The sequence below is a fragment of the Eptatretus burgeri genome, chromosome 10 (genome assembly GCF_056783735.1).
Source record: "Eptatretus burgeri isolate ZD-2024b chromosome 10, Ebu_testis_v1, whole genome shotgun sequence".
In the NCBI taxonomy this organism is placed as follows: Eukaryota; Metazoa; Chordata; class Myxini; order Myxiniformes; family Myxinidae; genus Eptatretus; species Eptatretus burgeri.
The window spans coordinates 69799395-69816885 of record NC_140970.1 but is presented as its reverse complement, the minus strand read 5'-3'; the positions used below and the strand labels follow the sequence as shown (position 1 = coordinate 69816885).

The 17491-nt window shown below is 43.0% G+C and overlaps 1 protein-coding gene across 7 annotated transcripts in view; it reads right to left on the bottom strand.

Annotated features, from left to right (window-relative positions):
- Positions 1–17491, bottom strand: part of KLHL30 (kelch like family member 30) — a 56907-nt gene that overhangs the window by 28190 nt on the left and 11226 nt on the right. For 5 of the 7 annotated variants that reach the window (XM_085898862.1, XM_085898863.1, XM_085898864.1 and 2 more), the window contains 5 exons: positions 15218–15579; positions 8982–9695; positions 1948–2092; positions 1518–1604; positions 1243–1398 (listed from right to left, as the gene is read on the bottom strand). In XM_085898862.1, coding sequence (XP_085754988.1) covers positions 1243–1398; positions 1518–1604; positions 1948–2092; positions 8982–9695; positions 15218–15577 — 1462 coding nt within the window. In that variant the 5' untranslated portion in view covers positions 15578–15579. The remainder of the gene's footprint in view (positions 1–1242; positions 1399–1517; positions 1605–1947; positions 2093–8981; positions 9696–15217; positions 15580–17491) is intronic. The other 2 variants (XM_085898866.1, XM_085898865.1) reach the window with 2 other exon arrangements.

Below are 17491 nucleotides of genomic sequence, written 5' to 3'. Positions count from 1 at the left end.
TTATTCACTTTTATTCTCAAATCATAAAATGCATTGTAAACAAGAAAAGATCATTTGACACGAATGAGTCAATGAATATGCCTCCGCACACATTAGATGTCAATCAACTGTTACATATGATCTCAATTAAAGGTCACAAGTAAAGGTAAAAGTAAAAGTGAGAGTGAGAGTGAGAGTAAAAAACGTGAGAGTGAGAGTAAAAAAACGTGAGAGTGAGAGTAAAAAAACGTGAGAGTGAGAGTGAGAGTGAAAACATCAGATACTTCGAACTCAAGTTAGTGTGCAAAAATATTTTCAACGGGCATATTACTTTTGACCTTCGACCTGTTCAACCCAAAATTGAATTGGTTAAAACTTGTGCCAGGTTTGGTTGAGATCGCTTCTGTGGTTCACAACTTATTGCGGTACCAATATTATTTTTAAATAAAGGTCACATGACTTTCGACCTATGAATTCCAAATCGAAGGACTTCATATTTGTATCACGGTCCTTACTTGTGACAAATTTGATCAGAATCCCTTCAGTGGTTCACAAGTTACCGTGATAACACAAAACCCATAATGGACACATGGACAACCCCAAAACAAAATGCCTCCGATCCTTGGCTACGTAGGCATAAAATTGCTGCAGTGTGACGAGAAAAGTATGTTCTCAAATGTAGTTTGCAAGTAAGCAAGCAACCCACAATGAAGATAATGAATAAAGGATTCAAGAGCACATTATGATACTCTGAAGGGAAATTAATTGGAAAAAGAAAACATCTTTGCTTTTAAAAACATTGTAATGCACCAGATATATTTAAATATATGTGTGCAAGCTTCTCCAAGCAGGTTGGACACCTGTAAACAAAATTAAAAAATTCAGAAAATAGAATTTGACACAAATGCATCAAGGGATATACCTCTGCCAAAGGCCACATGACCTTCGACCCATAAACTAATCCATTCATCATTGCATCATCGTACATACTTGTACCAAGTTTGGTCAAAATCAAAATCTACTTTCAGCTGATGGTCAATGACCTTTGACCCCAAAATCTAATCAGTTCATCTTTGTATCACAGTACATACTTGTACCAAGTTTAGACAATATCGCTTCACCAATTCATAAATTATTGTGACGAAAATCTGTTACGTACGCATGCACAGCCGGACGGAAGGACAACCTGAAAACATAATGCCTCTGGTGCCTACAGCTGCAGAGGTAAAAAAAATATAGGAAGAGAAATGATTATGAAAGGACCTCCAACAGAATATATCTCTCCGTTGAGTGTGGTGGCTGCATGGTTTGTGCGGGAACGAAGCATAGGGGCAACGGGATACCAACACTCCTTTGCAGGGTTGAGGCACCAAGTCTGTTTGGTGGACCAGCTGTTCTCTGTGGAGCCTCGAGAACCACCTGCCACAAAAGATTATTGTAAACTCAGCTTTGATTTAATGTGAACATTTGTACAAGAGTTACAACTTACTTCAATGGCACTTTGCGAATATATATATATATATATTTTACACACCCACCTGTTACATATACCGAGTCGTTCAGTGCTGTCACAGCAAAGCCCCACTTGTCGTATTCTGGAAAGTCAGGTAGGACGTGCCACTCATCTGCGCATACATACGTGCACACTCACACCTATCATGTTACTATTCATGACAAGGGACTTAAAATTGTTCACCTAAATGTCAATGACCGACAGTTTGCATCTGTACCACTGGGTGGCAAATGCATTTAAAGTTAAACTTAATGGAGTACGGGAGCCACCCAGCGTCACAGATGAGAATGGCAAGCAAGTAAGCCAGATATACCCGATAACCAGGCACTGTAAATCACCATTAAATTATCATCCAATTCAAAGACCAACCATGTACTTTAAGTGATTGTGGAGTTATCTGAGCTGTCAGATGCCAACTCTAAATGGTGTGGTCGGCTGCAGTGCTTGCCGCTCACCAGCTTGGGGCTCATAGAAAGCAGTGTTGTGGGGTCTGGTATGCCCTGCTCCAATGTCTCCCTCACCATCCTCCATAGCCCTCCCACCAACCACCACAAGAACTTCACGTACTATATCATTGCCTTCCCTGCATGCCTCAGACTTCTTAAACATACATAAGTTACCAGCACCTCAGTGCTTGTTACATGTTGGTCTTAGACAATAAGAAACAGCAAAGCTTAGAGAAAAGGCGTCAGCACAAATATGCACGTGAACAAATAAAAGTGAAGTTATAAGTAGTAATACTCAACATGGAGTAATGAACTGGGTGCCATCAACCTGAAGTTGCAAAATCACCAAAACAAACAACACTAGAGAGTTCATAGAACACCTTACATACCCCTGCACTGTCTTGAGAAACAAGGACATGAGCGGGTTCTACGAGTGGCGAATTTGATTGGTCGTGACTACGTAAAATGCAGGAATATTTTGTCCAAGAACTGCTAAACAGAAGGGTTTTGAAAGTGCCAAGAAGGTGATTTGTGTCCGACAGTACAGGCAGTCCCCAGTTTCTGATCACAGTGTGTTCTTGAAAATGTGTTCGTAAGCTGGATGTTCATAAACTGGAACAAGAAATCCCCTTTACATGCATGTAATAAGTGATTAATTGGCTCCCAAACACAAATTAAACTCATTTTTAACATAAAACGTTGTTAAATGTGCTTCTTAAATTCAACATGAATAAATCGATGCTTTAAATACACACAGTAATACATAAATAATAATAAAGCCTAAAAACGTGGACACACAAATCTTTTTTGGGCAATCGACAAACACCAGCGACAGTTGGGGGCAGCCTACATGACGTGTACAAACACAGTATACGAAAGTACAGTACGGTGTCACCAAAAGAGCCAGATCCATCATGGGAATATGAATGAATCCCTGCATTCCACTGTTCAGCATGCCGCACACACATTGTTCGTTTTCTCACATTTGAGAATCTAATTCCTGTGTGCTCAACACGGTATGTTCAAAAACCATGTTAAACCTTTTATTTATTTTTTTTACATAAAAAAACTTGATAAATGTACTTTTAAAATAAAAAAAGAGTAAATTAAAATATATCGAACATGTGTAGTGTAAGAGACGATGAGGGATAACGAGCTAGTTCGAGGGTTTATGGTGAAGCAGGGCGAGCACCGCTATCTCTCATGCTGGGAAGGAACCCTGTGAACAGAATGGCATGTGAAATGGCAGAAGAGTACTGGAGTGAAACCCGTGTGAATGAAGTATGAATTATGATGTGAACGAGTAATTAACTCTCGAGGTCCGATATCCTGTGTTTAGTGCGACATGTTCTGAAAGGTTGTGTTCCTGTGAATGGATCGAACGTTCGAAAGACCGAAGCATGGTTATAAAGTATAATGTTCATATGAATGCATGTTCGGAAGCTGGGTGTTCGTAAACTGGGGACTGCCTGTATCCAAGCATTTAATTCAATTTAAATTTTAAAAGATTTAAAAGGTCGTATAAAAAAAAAAAATTCGGACGTTTACAGCAATTGATGCGGCGTCTTTTACACCAACTTATTTAACATGTTACATTAGTTCTTCATGTCTTTTGTTTGTCCTTTATGATGTCCTTAAAAACAGTAAGTTTCCTATTTGAAATTATTTGCAATTTTTTTTTGACTGCCAGACAGGCAGACAGACTAAAACTATTATCTCGCTCCTCTCTGCGCATGTGCGATCAGGACGAATTCAGAGCCAAAGTACTGTAAAAGTGTGAAACTACAGGTTTGTTTTCCAATTCGTGTTCAATATATACATTCAATTGAAATCAAGTTGTTTATCGATGATAAACTGACGTTTGTAGACAGGCAGACAGACAGAAGTGAACCAATTGGTTAACCCCACTTGTTGCTTCACGTGCACGGGGTAAAAATTGTGATTATCAATTCCATTTCTGCGAGTAATTTGCCTGTTGTTAAACCACAAGGTTTATTATGACGGCTCGATGAACGGATCCTTAATTCGATACAATGAACATTGAAATATAGAATTTGTTTGATTGAGAAATAATCCTTACTATAATTGACAGAACGGTGTGCGTGTGTTTGCTTGTGGATTTGTTGGTTTGTTTCTTTGTCACACTACTACTCGTACAGTTCTGGGCCAATTACATCCAGACTTGCTACAGAGGATCAGCATGACCCCAATTAATGTGCAGGGGTGTTTTTATCTTTGCCGGTGGTCTTGAGGGGGTGGGAGGAAATGGGGGACGCAAATTCTCGATGAAAATATTTTTGTCCCCACGTTTTCCAGTGCAGTGAGATGTTTTGAATTATAAGCAGTAGGTATGTTTTAGCGCAGTGGTTCTCAAAGTTTTTTTGACTACCGCCCCCTTCTGCCCTCTTGGACCGGCCCAATGCCCCCTTGTCCGATCGTTCATGGTCGGACACCCAGTGGGCAATAGGATAGTCCGAATTTATGTAGATAGGAAGCAAAAATGACAGAAGCCAAATATTTTATGAATAATATTTTACTTTACTTTTCTATTTTATTTTGCACTACCTACAATGTTTCAGCAGAACAGGTCCAGGTGAGGCAAACTGGGAATCTGTTATCACAGGCCCAAATACCGTTAGTGTGAAGGGTGGGCCTGGTGACTCGCTGCGAGATTACGAACGTCTGGCTCCATCTCAGTAATGTAGAGACGCATATCACCCCTCTTGGTAATGTCAAGGCGGTTTCGATACTTGGTCAGCAGCACCATCACGGCGCTGAACCCTCTTTCAACGAGGTATGATGTGGGGAAAGCCATCAGCAGCAGTTCTGCCTCTGTCCACATTGCGGGGGTATTCGCCCCGCTCCAGAATCCAGAATTTGCCGTATTCATGCTGCGAGAATTTTGCCTTCGCCTCATCATCATTCCACAAGTTGATCATTTTGTCCTGTAATTCGCACTTCACATCTCGAATGTCACATTTGAATGGGTTGATCACCCATGCTGGCACCGACAGTTCTTGCATGTCTCTGAAACGCTGCTCCATATCTCCACGAATCTTCTCAAGGTGATTGCAATAAACGAGCAGCTCTTCATCAGAAACAGCAGTTTATTTTGCCAACGGGGGAAAGTGGTACATATCTCTGCAGCCGAGGCGCCTTGGATACAAACGCGCCAATCACTTTCTTTGCTTTAATCAGCATCATATGGTCACCCTGGAGTTGTTTGTTGACATCATTCAGTATACTGAATATGTCTGAAAGGTAAGCCACATCATGCTCAATCACATTCACTTTCTCCGATAACTCTGTATCAATTTCCGACAGAAACTCGACCACTGTCGAGAAGAGGGCATGGAAACGGGTCAAACAAGTGCCTTTGGACAACCATTGAACTTCGGTCTGCAACAAGAGCCTCTCGAATGCTTCATCATTCTCCTGGCAAAGCTGACGAAACAGCCGATCATGCAGAGACGACACCTTGATTTTATTCACTGCTTTAATTACTATTTGGAGTGATGTATGAAGTCAGGTACTGAGAGCTTTTGCTACAAGATGCTGGCGGTGCACGACACAGTGAATGGCAAACACGGACGGTACCTGGTTCTTCAGAAGCGCAATAAAACCACGCTGGCGGCCAACCATCGCTGGTGCGCCGTCCGTAGCGCAAGCAAGAATGTTCTCCATCGGTATGCTGTTATCAGTAAAGTACTTCTCCAACGATTGGAAGATGGAAGAACCCTTCGTATCGGTCTGGAGAGAGCGGGCAAACAACAATTCTTCCACCATTTCTTGATCACGGATGAAGCGAACGCAGCAGAGTAACAGAGCTTCACTGTCACGCAAAGTGGACTCATCCAGCTGGACGGCGGAGTGCGTGCTTCTCAGCTCACAACACAGCTTATCTTCCACATCTGACGACATTTCATCAATCCGCCTGGCCACGGAATCATTGCTGAGCGCAACCGACGAGAGAACTGGATGCGGATCCTGGCCCATAACAGTGTTTTCACTTCCCCAACAGCCGGTTTGATCAACTGTTCGCTGATTGAATACGGTTTTCCAGATCTGGCGATGACCAATGACAGCTTATACGACGCTTCCAGTCCTTTATCCACGAGCTTTTGGCTGGCTTTGAACATTGTCGTTACCGTGGATCGCTTCTCAAATTTCTCTTTCAGCGATTGGAAATAGCTGACCTCTGTGCGAGCCTTATCACTGTGCTTTTTACTCAGGTGCTCGCTCAGTCGAGATGGTTTCATTGCTTCATTGGACAGCGTGATACCACACAACAAACACATCGGTAACTGCGTGTTCGTCAGCGATGGAATGAATCCATACTTGATGTGTTTAACGGAATACTGACGACACTTTTTCTTTGAGGCCGACATCTTGAAGCCGACCGGACGTGAAGCTTTTTTGAATAACGAAATCAATACGCCAAGATGTCGAAAGAGTAACACCAGTGATAAGGCCAAACAATAATTATATATATTTCCGGTCTCTGGTCAGCGTGCGCATCGATTTTCACCCTGCGCATCAAAAAAAAAATTCTTCACATTTCCAACGGTAGCGACAACAGCGCGCGCCTAAAACACAATGCCGTGCCACCTCAGTACTCGCGCCTCACTGGGAATTGCGCTGCCGGATCATAACACATGTGTATGGTATTCACACCATGTGTGTATTAAAAAAAAACACTGACTTGCATTGTTGGTAAACAAGTCTGTAATATGCTTGAAGAACTTCATGATTTTCAGAATAAATACATTTTAAAATGTGTTCATTATTTACAAAAGGCCTACCTGTCCCATTGCCTGTCTTTAATTTCTCTCTGGACGGCGCCACGGCAAACGGGGAGGACCGCAACGGGCATTGTATGGCCAATTTGCCGAATGGCGCCAAGGAACCTGTTCAGACTCCAGGAAGCCCAATGAGCGCTCCTAATCGCCGCTGATCCTCTAAATCGCCAGTGCCCCCCAAATCATTGCCAGCGCCCCCCTACCACTCGTGGAGTCTGGAGCGCCCCCTGAAAGTTCCCAGCGCCCACTGGGGGACGGTAGGGACCACTTTGAGAACCACTACTTTAGCGTCATGCACGTAACCTGGGTTATTTATTTTTGCATATACAGAGCTGTCAGTTGCCTAGACACTGCCCAAATAAAGGTATGCATCAGAAGAACATGTTATACGCTTGGAACAAGATCGCCCCGTAGGACAAGCACTCTGCTCGTATTCAAAATACGGTGAGTAATACGAATGAATTAGGTCAAAATCTCTTATGACCAAAAGGGAACTGCAGATCGAAGCAGACAAGGTGAAATATAGAATTTTTCTTGGATTTCTACTTATTCTTGTTAAAGTGGTTTGACAAGTATGCCGTGATAAATGTACCCTGAATGTAAGAAGCACCATTTATTTCTTTCTTTGGTTTAGGTCAGTGAGAAAGGCCGGGGAGGAGTCCCAACAGTACAACACTCTTTTGATGACCACTCCACAGAACGCATCTACTCATTATGACGAGATAACTGTATAATGATTATAATCAAACATAATTAATCTATTTGTAAGAGTCCAATTATGGAAAACACAAGCAGGCAGGACATCTGGATTAAGTGTCCCTTTGAAGGATGGCAATGTCAAATACTGTGTCCATGTATGTATAATGTATCATTATGAGGAAGGCAGTGTGTAACTATGATTTAAGTTCCCAATTTAAGTTGTTTGAAGAGGCTTTAAAAAGGCCACGGCCACAAGCTGCATTGTTCAGCAGGATTCCTGGTGTGTACTTTTTTTGTCAAATATGAGAATAATGTATTAAAGGAATTTTTTCCCCTTACAAAGGCACTTCAAAATTGATCTGGACGTATCATACAAAATTGAAGCTTGTGGTGAAGATAGAACACAGAACAAAACAGAATAGCTAGAACAGAGTGGAAAGCAGGTAAATACACCGATAGGAGGGTAGAGGGGCATTTGGAGGAAGAATGGGAAAAGGGAAGACGAGCACCAAAGGGATGTTGGAAGGAGGGGGGGGGAGGAAGACACAGGAGGTGAAAAAGCACGGTTCAAACTCAACTACAGTAAGACTGTGGCTCAAGAAACAGTAGGGAAAACTGAGAATGAATCATAAATGGAATTAAAAAACAAAAAAACAAGTGTGGATGGAAGGAAAAAACGCAATAATTTGGAAAGGAAGGGGACTGGTTTGGGAGGGTTAAGTATGGTAGAGAAGATGAAGAATATAAATGGGTAATGACCTGAGGTGAACAATCATCTTGAATCCCTGCACGGAAGCACGAGATGGAACAGATTAAGGAAGTTAATTCCACAGGTGAAAGGAGGAACAGATGAGTGCAGGTGAATAGTGAGCCTGGATTTTGGGACCTTCTACGGTTGTATTTTTAGCAAGAGATATAATTGTGTTTGCTTTATTGTACCCCTATCCATCTTGATATTAAAAATATTTTATATACTTCTTTGTGGTTTTTGAAAAGCGATCGCATCTCCAGTGTTAAAGAGTTCAACGTAAAAATTGCAATTTTCTCGAGCTAGTGGATCGAGCACTAGCACGCAATCTCGCCTCACGTTCGCCATTTTGCAGGGTTTACTTCCAGCGAAGCCTGGTCTGGTACCTTAGGGCCAGACTGGTGCTTGTTACAATACATCGTCAATTATAAGTGCAAACAAAGGTGCAGGCCAAATATGAAGTATGCTTGTTGTGCAACTGAAAAGTGAACAGCATGCCAAAGGAGGACGCTGAGAGTTGGAAGCTCCAGGGATGTAATACAACAAACAAGCCCTTTAGATTGCCTTTATATGAAAGATATAGGTGTAAAATGAGATTTTAAATAAATAAAACGTTATGCGGTAGAAGTTTCAACTTAAGGCCCAAAACATGAGTTTGTGAACGATAGCATTCAAGGATCTTTAAAATCCACATGGTTGCAAGGAGGACAGCCGGCTCAACATCCACTGCAAAGGACTTGCTCCATAATACAGCACCCCGTGCTGGCATTGCACGATAATAATTTAAGAATCCTCACCTGCCTCACTTGATCTTCCAACAGCCTGCAGCACTCAGGTGAGGCTCGTAATAGCTCATCAGCTGCTACGAGTGCCTTGACGTCGCCTGTTGGAATTGAGGGCAAATGGGCCCCACGAAGGATAGACGCCAATGTAGTGAGAAGTTCACCGTCAACACTTCTATTCAGTTCAGCGCTGCTATTCCCGAGATTTCCTTCAACAGTTTGTCTGTTCGTATGAGGTTGAGTCCTTTTATCATCATTATCATCATTGTCATTGTGGCTCATTTTGGTATGACTTGACCTATCGCAATCAACTCTATCACTTTCATTTTGTGTGGAACACTCTGCCACAATCACTCCACCCTTGATAGTACTGTTGCCACTCCCTTCTACAGAGCGGCTCTCCACAAGGGCACAATCACTGTGATCTGTGTAATCACTATAATCACCAAAATACTCAACTTGGCGAACAGGAGCTTTCGCCCATATAAGTGCAGCTTCCACAAGGCGTCGTCCCCCACGGGTGCGCAAACTAGATGAGCCTAACAACTCAACAAGCTGACTGGCCGGAAGCTGCAAAAATTCGTCCTCCTTGGCCACAGCCAAAAGATGCTCCAACAAAAAGGCTTGAGCTCTGGCAGCAAGTTCTAAGAGGCCGTGGCGTTCTGCAAACTCCAAGATGCCCAAACAATTTGCCGGTTCAATCTGCTGCAAGAGATATCTGATGCAGACCTGCAACATGACAAGAAAGCACAAAGGTAGTTTAAAATAGAAACCAAATCAGGGTGCTCTTTTAACTCTAACCAATCCAAATCTGTTTCCTATAACATAAGCTTTCAGTACATACTTGGTTAACATTTAAACATATACCAAGCATTTTTCTTCCATCTTGTTCTACATTAAATAACTAGAACGGCACTCGCGAGAGCACATACCTCCGCCAGGCTGAACAGTTTAAGGTTTGTATCCCACTGATGAGCAGGATCTGCATACACACCTGGACCAAAATGTAATCAGTTGTTCCTGTCAAGTACCCAACTCATCCAAAGTTTTATCATCACCAAAATCTAACCAATTCATCATTGTCACACACACCCAGCATGTCCACCAAGTTTCATCCAATCCATGGTGAAGAATCACTTGAAAAGTAAAAAAAAATTCTCGTATCCAGATCTTCACATATCAATCATTTCCTTGTCATAAACCCAACTTGTCCACCATGTTTCATCCGAATCTGTCCTTAACATTTTGAGATATTGTGCTATATATCGTTTTTGGCTCTATCGCTCAATGGTGAAGAATCACTTTCAAATTCTAGTGGCTGCATCTACATCCGGATCTTCACCAAAATCGAATCAATTCATCCTTATGACACACACACACACACACACACACACACACACACACACACACACACACACACACACACACACACACACACACACACACACACAATTTTGGCCGAATACATCCATAATGTTTTGAAATATCCTGCTCACAGACAGACACACCGACAAACAGGGGTGAAAACATAACCTCCGTCCACCTTTGGTGAGGTAAGTAATAAAGTAGCTATATAAATAACATTATTTTAGAGATGGATGTGTTCTTTGATGGCAATCAATCGTAGAGCAGTGAGTTGGGTGAGTAGAATGCGGTTCATGATGACAAACTTAAAATGGTCGTAAACCAAAGTATTGTTACATGTACGGGGATAGCCCGGGGGCGTCGGTGATGTATAAATGTGTAAGAGGAAAAACACCATTGGGGTCTTGTTGTTCGGTTCACCTTGGTGGACAGAAGGTGTATACAAATTCGTTAGCAGTGAAAAATGCACAGATAAGAGTTAAGAACACAGTGGGAGCTGAAACATGAAATGAGAACTGAGAGTGAGAGGTCAGTCATCACAAGAGACCGGGTTGACAGTTGCGATTGAGGGCTGAAGAAGAGAATGTGCTGGACATTACAGCAGTACAGAACTGGTGGAATTTGCCTTGATTATAATCAAGTGTGATAATTATCAAGTGTGAATCAACTCCGACCGTGCCTTGGTCATATCATGTTCCAGTCAACTGCAAATGTGAGAGCTTGTGCCTTTAAGATGCCATACCCTTACTCTCCCTGTTATTTTCTAATGCCCGAGCTTGAAGGTTTATTTGGTCATTTGTGAACAACGTCACCCTTGTCCAACCCCTTGTTGTTTCAAGCTTGCAACTATAGTTGCCAAACAAGCTAAGTACGTGTTCTGCATTGGCTTGTTGGGGTTCAGTCGCAGTCTGTGCCCCAGTCATGGAATTTAGTCTGCGAAGTGATTTACTGATTTTTGGTGTCCGTTTTATACCACCCTTTCAGTCATAAAACTGTTATTAGTCCCCTACTAGCCTGGTGTTGGCTTCGTGGTTAGGGTGGTGGCTTGGGATCCTTGGGCCCTAAGTTCAAGCCCCGCTGGCCGCTGAATTAATATACACCAGGAGGTTGACTCAGCCTGTCATCCTTCCAAGGTCGGCAAAATGAGCACCAGTGTACTGGTAAGGGGGACACTGCATCAGCGGCATCCCAACCAATGATGCAACACACACACAGACAGACAGACAGACAGACAGACAGAGAGAGGAGACCCCTACTAGTTTCAGTGGAGGGAACTATAGGTTTTCTCTCAGTCTATCCCAACTATGGTTTTTCAGACTTTTTTTTCCCCCATACCCGTTAACATATTCAACTGAATCTTGGTACGTGACTTCATTATGATAAGTTACAGGAGAAGTTAGAGTTTCTAGGCATTTCGTCTTTTAACCTCAGAAAATATCACATGTTACACATGGATTAGTGTTCAGCTGCCCTGACTCCACCGCACTACTTTACACGCATTGGCTGGACAGCTGGCCTGACTCCACCCAAATAAAATAATGCGCCGCCATTGCATGAAGTAGCACAGATCGGCAGGCCTCAGGCCTGGGTATTAGCTCGTGGTCCAGTGAAATTGGAATGATCCCAAGTATATAACCACAATTGTTGTTTGTTCCTTTCATATTTCTTTCCACAATTCTCTTTATTCATTCTAATTATTGCTTCTTTTTTTCTTTTTCTTTTCCTCTTTCATCTCTTTTACTCTCTATTCCCTTCTTTCGTTTTCTATCTCCCTAAGGAGAAGTGAATCCTTGCAGAAAATTTTCTGTAAGGTTGCGCTTGGATGGGTTTGAGGATAGTGGAGTCGCAGCTGAAACCTGATCCAGGTTCCTCCTGACGACTCCATTTTTGCTCTTTCCTTCTTCGGGTCTTTCTTGGTCTTCCGTTTAAATATGCACATAGGCCGTACACATGTTTTTGCTTCATGTATGTAAATTGGGTTATTTTTAATATGAAATAGGCAAAGCCCAGAAACGAATGAAACAGTGGGTGAGAAAGGTTCTTCTTCTTCACGTTGGTTCCGGTAATCGGCTCGAGCGTGAGTTAAAGTAAAATAAATTATTATCTCTGGTTTGTTATCCTAGTTTTCCTTATTGGTTTCTCTTCTACAAAAGATACCTGTAAATGAAAATTGTTTTTCCTTTAATTACGCTGAATAGACCCAAACATGGTGGGTTAGATAGTTTCTTATTCTTCATTCTGGTTTTGGCATCGGCTCGAGCGTGCGTTAAACACAAACAAAATTTTATCTCTCAAACATTCATTGGGACCGGTACGGGACATGTATTGCAAAACAATTCTCGCTCTTGTTTAAATTGGTAGCATGGGGATATTTTCTCTTTCCATCAATGGCCTGTTGGAAAGAGGAAGCCGTTACGAAATAGTGGGAGATACGATTTTCCTGCTAATAGCATCAAATTCAGCCAATAACCATTCGGCTATCCCCATGCCGTGCCTCACTTGTCTGGGATGAAGTCAGCAAAATGTTTGCACACCCTGTGCACATGAGTATTTTGAGACATTATATTTTTAAGATATGACGTTGCTTTCCCCTTTAATTTTGAATAATATTCTTCTCAAATTGCTTTTCAACAATTTCATAATCCGATGGGGGTGGTTAAAAATAGACCTGGACTTCATATTGCAATTTAGCATTTTACAGCTGTGTGCATTCAAGGTGGAGAATTGTTGTGTCCTTGAGTTCAGAATACTGTTGCGGTTATGGAAATGAACCCCTGGGTGGAGCATTCAACACATAAAGGGATTCCCTAGCAGTATATTTCATTAGTAAATGTGATTAGTCAGGTACCTTCCCCTCGTATCAGGAATAGAAGAAAATGTGTTGTGAGTATCAGCATCTTCCATCTCCATTGCGATTCCCCACCTTCTGGAGATTTCCCACTTTCCATCCATCCATACATTCATTCATCCATCTATCCATCCCAATCCCTCACCTTTCCCCCTCTCAGACATCTCAAACCCTGTAAACCCCCTTTTTCATTGAATCCATTGCAATCCTTCTAGTCCTTAAAACCCCTTGATTCCTTTTTCCTATACTCTCCACCCCAGCACATTCTGACATCACAAAATCCGACACACATTTGGAGCCATTTATGTGCTGCATGTAAAGGAAAACTGAAGGGCCACAAGGAAGCTACATGGCAGACACGTGCTACGTAACTGATACCTACAATGCCATGCAGCGAATTTGGCGGAGCTGCCTGGTCGACCGATGCACGCACGTCAATGGGAAGCGTGACGGCAGAGATCAAAGCGTGTTGCGGCGACCTCTTCTTCACAAAAACACGCCCCTCCCGAGCGCAAATATAAGCCAGAATGTGCTGGAGTTCGGTGCCTGTTCAACGCATCCAGACACCTGCAAGCCCGAGACTCCGAGCCTGTCATTACGAATTCCTGCCGTCGCGAGTTCCTCCCATCATGAGTGACTGCCAGACGAGTGATTGTTTGTGCGGCTCATTGCCTGCTCAGGTTGTGTGGACAAAAGGGGTGTTGGGAGGTAGAAGGCCCCAAGTACTTGGGTGTGCAGTAGGCTCTAAATCGATATACATGATCTGTTCTTTCTGTCTCTAAACCAAATAAATTATCTCTCAAAGATGCCTAAAAGAGTTGACAAAGCAATCAATGATTTTCCTCTTGACCCGTCTGGGTGAGGCACTCATATGCACCTCACACTTTTTTTCTAGGGCCTACATTGCATATGCTAAACCTCTCCCTCCACTGCAATGACACACGCATCTTTCCCTTCCCTTTACTTGGCACCAACACAAACCAACCTGCGAGTGTGAGGGTTAGCGAGGGGCTGAAACTACACCTCAATCTTCTTTCTCTACCTTCTCCCTCTGCATGTGTGGCACACCTATCCGTCCCGGGATGGATACGATTGTTTAAGGAGATCCTCTGTGCTGGGAATAGGTCTGCTCTTCTGTCTTTGCTGTGATATGTGCCTTGTAAATAAATGTTTGCTGCATTGTTTGGTAAGCTTCTTTCAAACCTATCTGGTCGGCCTTTCCTCCATTGATCTGGCATAGTGTTTACATAAATAGATGGGAAGTTCTGCCCCACTAAGTTATTCGAGATAGCCAACGCCCCACCCACGGTTTCGTTCGGCCGTACTAATAAGTAGACGAGTGGGATGTTGAGAGCACGGTGCCCCAGTTAAAGTAATTAAATCATAGAATAAGGTAACACGACACTGGGAGCGGGACCGTTAGATTTTATTGCGTTAACCGGCATCCACGGTTACTATTGCATTAACCTGCGTCCGCAGAGTTATCCGTGCCTGGCGGCTTCAGCTTCAGAGGTCAGGGAAGCAGGTTCTAGAAACCCCCTTGTGAACCTTCTTTTTGTTAGCTTTCATCTTTCACATCAGCTTTAACATGCTGCTTCTTACACTACCCTGGCCTTCAGTCATAGTTCGACTCAATCCTCTTCCTTGAATTACCACAGCAATTCTCCACAATATGTTGCGGTTTAGTTTCAACACATACTCCAAAAAAGAAGGACCTGCAAGCTGGCTGCCAGTCAAGTAGCATTCAGTTCTCAGAATAGATAAGGCTTGCTTTGTATTTTATTTATTATACTATTCTGATCTTAATTTGGGAATATGGTGATTATAAGAGACATTCATTTTTTCACAAGGCTTTGTGGCCTGCTCAGTTGAGGGACCTGAGCTGTTTCATCAACCCTGTGATAGGTGGCATTGCATTCCCTTTGGGCCATGGTTTTACTGCCCCATACTTCAAAAGCACAATTTACCCTTCCAAATGTCTCAACCGCTGATCAAGTGACAGCATCAAATTTTCAAAGGTCAAAAATCAACTTCTCACCTGTCTGACCACAGTAAATTGCAGATGTCCAGCTGCCTCAGTGAGGGCCTCCACATTATCCTGGTTGATAGTGAGGTGTCCTGTATAGGCAAAGTCCAACAACATGGAGAGTGTGGCTGGCTCAACTCCAGGTAATTCAACAGATGTCGCTTTTACCTCCAAAAACTGTCCCGAAAACATGGCTCGGAAGTAGGGACTGCAAAGGGCCAACACGGTACGCTGGCAGGGAAAGGCTTGCCCTCTGGCCATCAGTGTGACGTCGGTGAAGGCAACTTCCTGCCGTAGCATGTCGAAGCCAGTCAACATGGTTGCAGCATGAGACGGTGCACAAAACTCCAGGTCATCCACAAAGCGAACCATGGCTGGAATGAGATATTTAAATTCTCAAGGATAGCAATGGCCTAATCAGTTTATGACGTGATAACTTAAACATTTCCCCATGAGTACTGGTGTTAAAAATCAAGTAGTTATTGCTATGTTACCACCTGCAAGCTATGTATAAAATACAACTGAAAAAGGACATGCGAAGGGTCTTTTCAACTGTTGCTTTGCGTCTTGCACTAAACAAACAGCACGAGGTGCTGCCATATTTGTCTGAATGCTGAATCTCAGTGATCTCACAGTTATTCTCCCCTCTGGGCATGAGACAGTGTAAATAGTTTGTCCAACTAAAGGTAAACACCATGAAGGCGATTTTGAAAGCACCATGAAGGCGATTTTGTTCTACAGTAATCTTGGGATCTGAGGATCCTGAGTTCAAATCCCACTCAGCTGTTGAATTAATACCAGGTGGGGTTGACTCTGCCTGTCATCCTTCCGAGGTCGGCAAAATGAGTGCCAGCATGCTGGTATACTGCGTCGGAGTGACGACCCGTCCAGGATTGTGCCCAATAGCCCAGGAGACTGCTTAGGCAGCACCAACGCTCTGCACAGAGCATGGTCCCAATGGATGGATGGATGGATACTCCTCTGTACACAAGTGCGATCGGGAGGAGATTCCATACAATTTGCCAAATTCAGAGCCAAAGTACTGTTTAACTGCAGGTTCATGGTCCGATTCATGTTCTGCGGTGTTCAAAATATAACATTCAATTGAAATTAGGTTGTTCCTCGATCATAAACTTCTTCTTCCCCTTCTTCACTTTTGCATATGGCAGCTTGGCTGCCAGGTAGCTATCATTTTGTTGGGGCACAGCTGTGCCGCTGATGCTGTGCCCCATATACCAGTACACTGGTACTCATTTCATCGACCTCAGAAGAATGACAGGCTGAGTCAACCCCACCTGGTGTTAATTCAGTGGCCAACAGGCATCAAACTTAGGACCCTAAGATCCCAAGCCAGCTCCCCTAACCACAAAGCCAACACCAGGGGATAATCATAAGATTGATGTCTGTAGATGGACAGACAGACAGACAGACAGACAGACGAAGTGAACCAATTGCTTCACCCCACTTTTCACTTCGCGCACCTGGGGCAAAAAACAACATTATTTTGCTGTCTTCACTTCAGAATACATGGAACATGTACCATTTGGGCACAGAGCACACGAGCCTGCAGAGGCAGTTTGATTTGACATGGCATGCTTTTGTCATGCAAGGACAAGACATTTCATAACTTACAGGTAAAATGTCCCCCCCCCCCTCCGCTCTCCGAGGTCGGAGACAGGGGAAATTAAAATGTGCTCCATCCGACCGATCACCCGTCCATGTACTTTTGTGTACAGGATATTTCAAAAACCGTTGAACAGTTAGCTTTCGTATCGCAGATATCTCTTCATCATGACATTATCTCAACCTGATTAGATCATAGCTGTGATTGGCTGAATAATGTTGCCATGGCAACCATCTTGTTAACTTGGCTTGTGTATGCGATATTTCAAAAAACGTTCAAGATTTAGCTTTCATATTCCATCAATCTATTCCTCATACTCCCAGCCAAAAGGGAGGCCTCGAGTATCAACTCCTTTTTAATTAGCCCACCCCTGCACAGTGGTGTTGTGTTTGCATACCAGCGGATCACCAGTCATGTGACCCGGCCGCGGGGATTGAGATTCCGCCATCTTGGCTGCAATACACGAGTCGTGCTAACCCCTTCCCTTGTGTTCGTGTGGTCTTCACGTCGGGATGCAACAAGCAAAATATGGGGTTTTGCAATCGTGCGTGTGTGTGTGTGCATGTGTCCAGGCCATTACTTTAAAAAAATTTTTTGAAGAAAGCTTTGTTATGAGAATATAGAGAAGACAAATTTATAATTTTGTTAAAATAATTTAAATT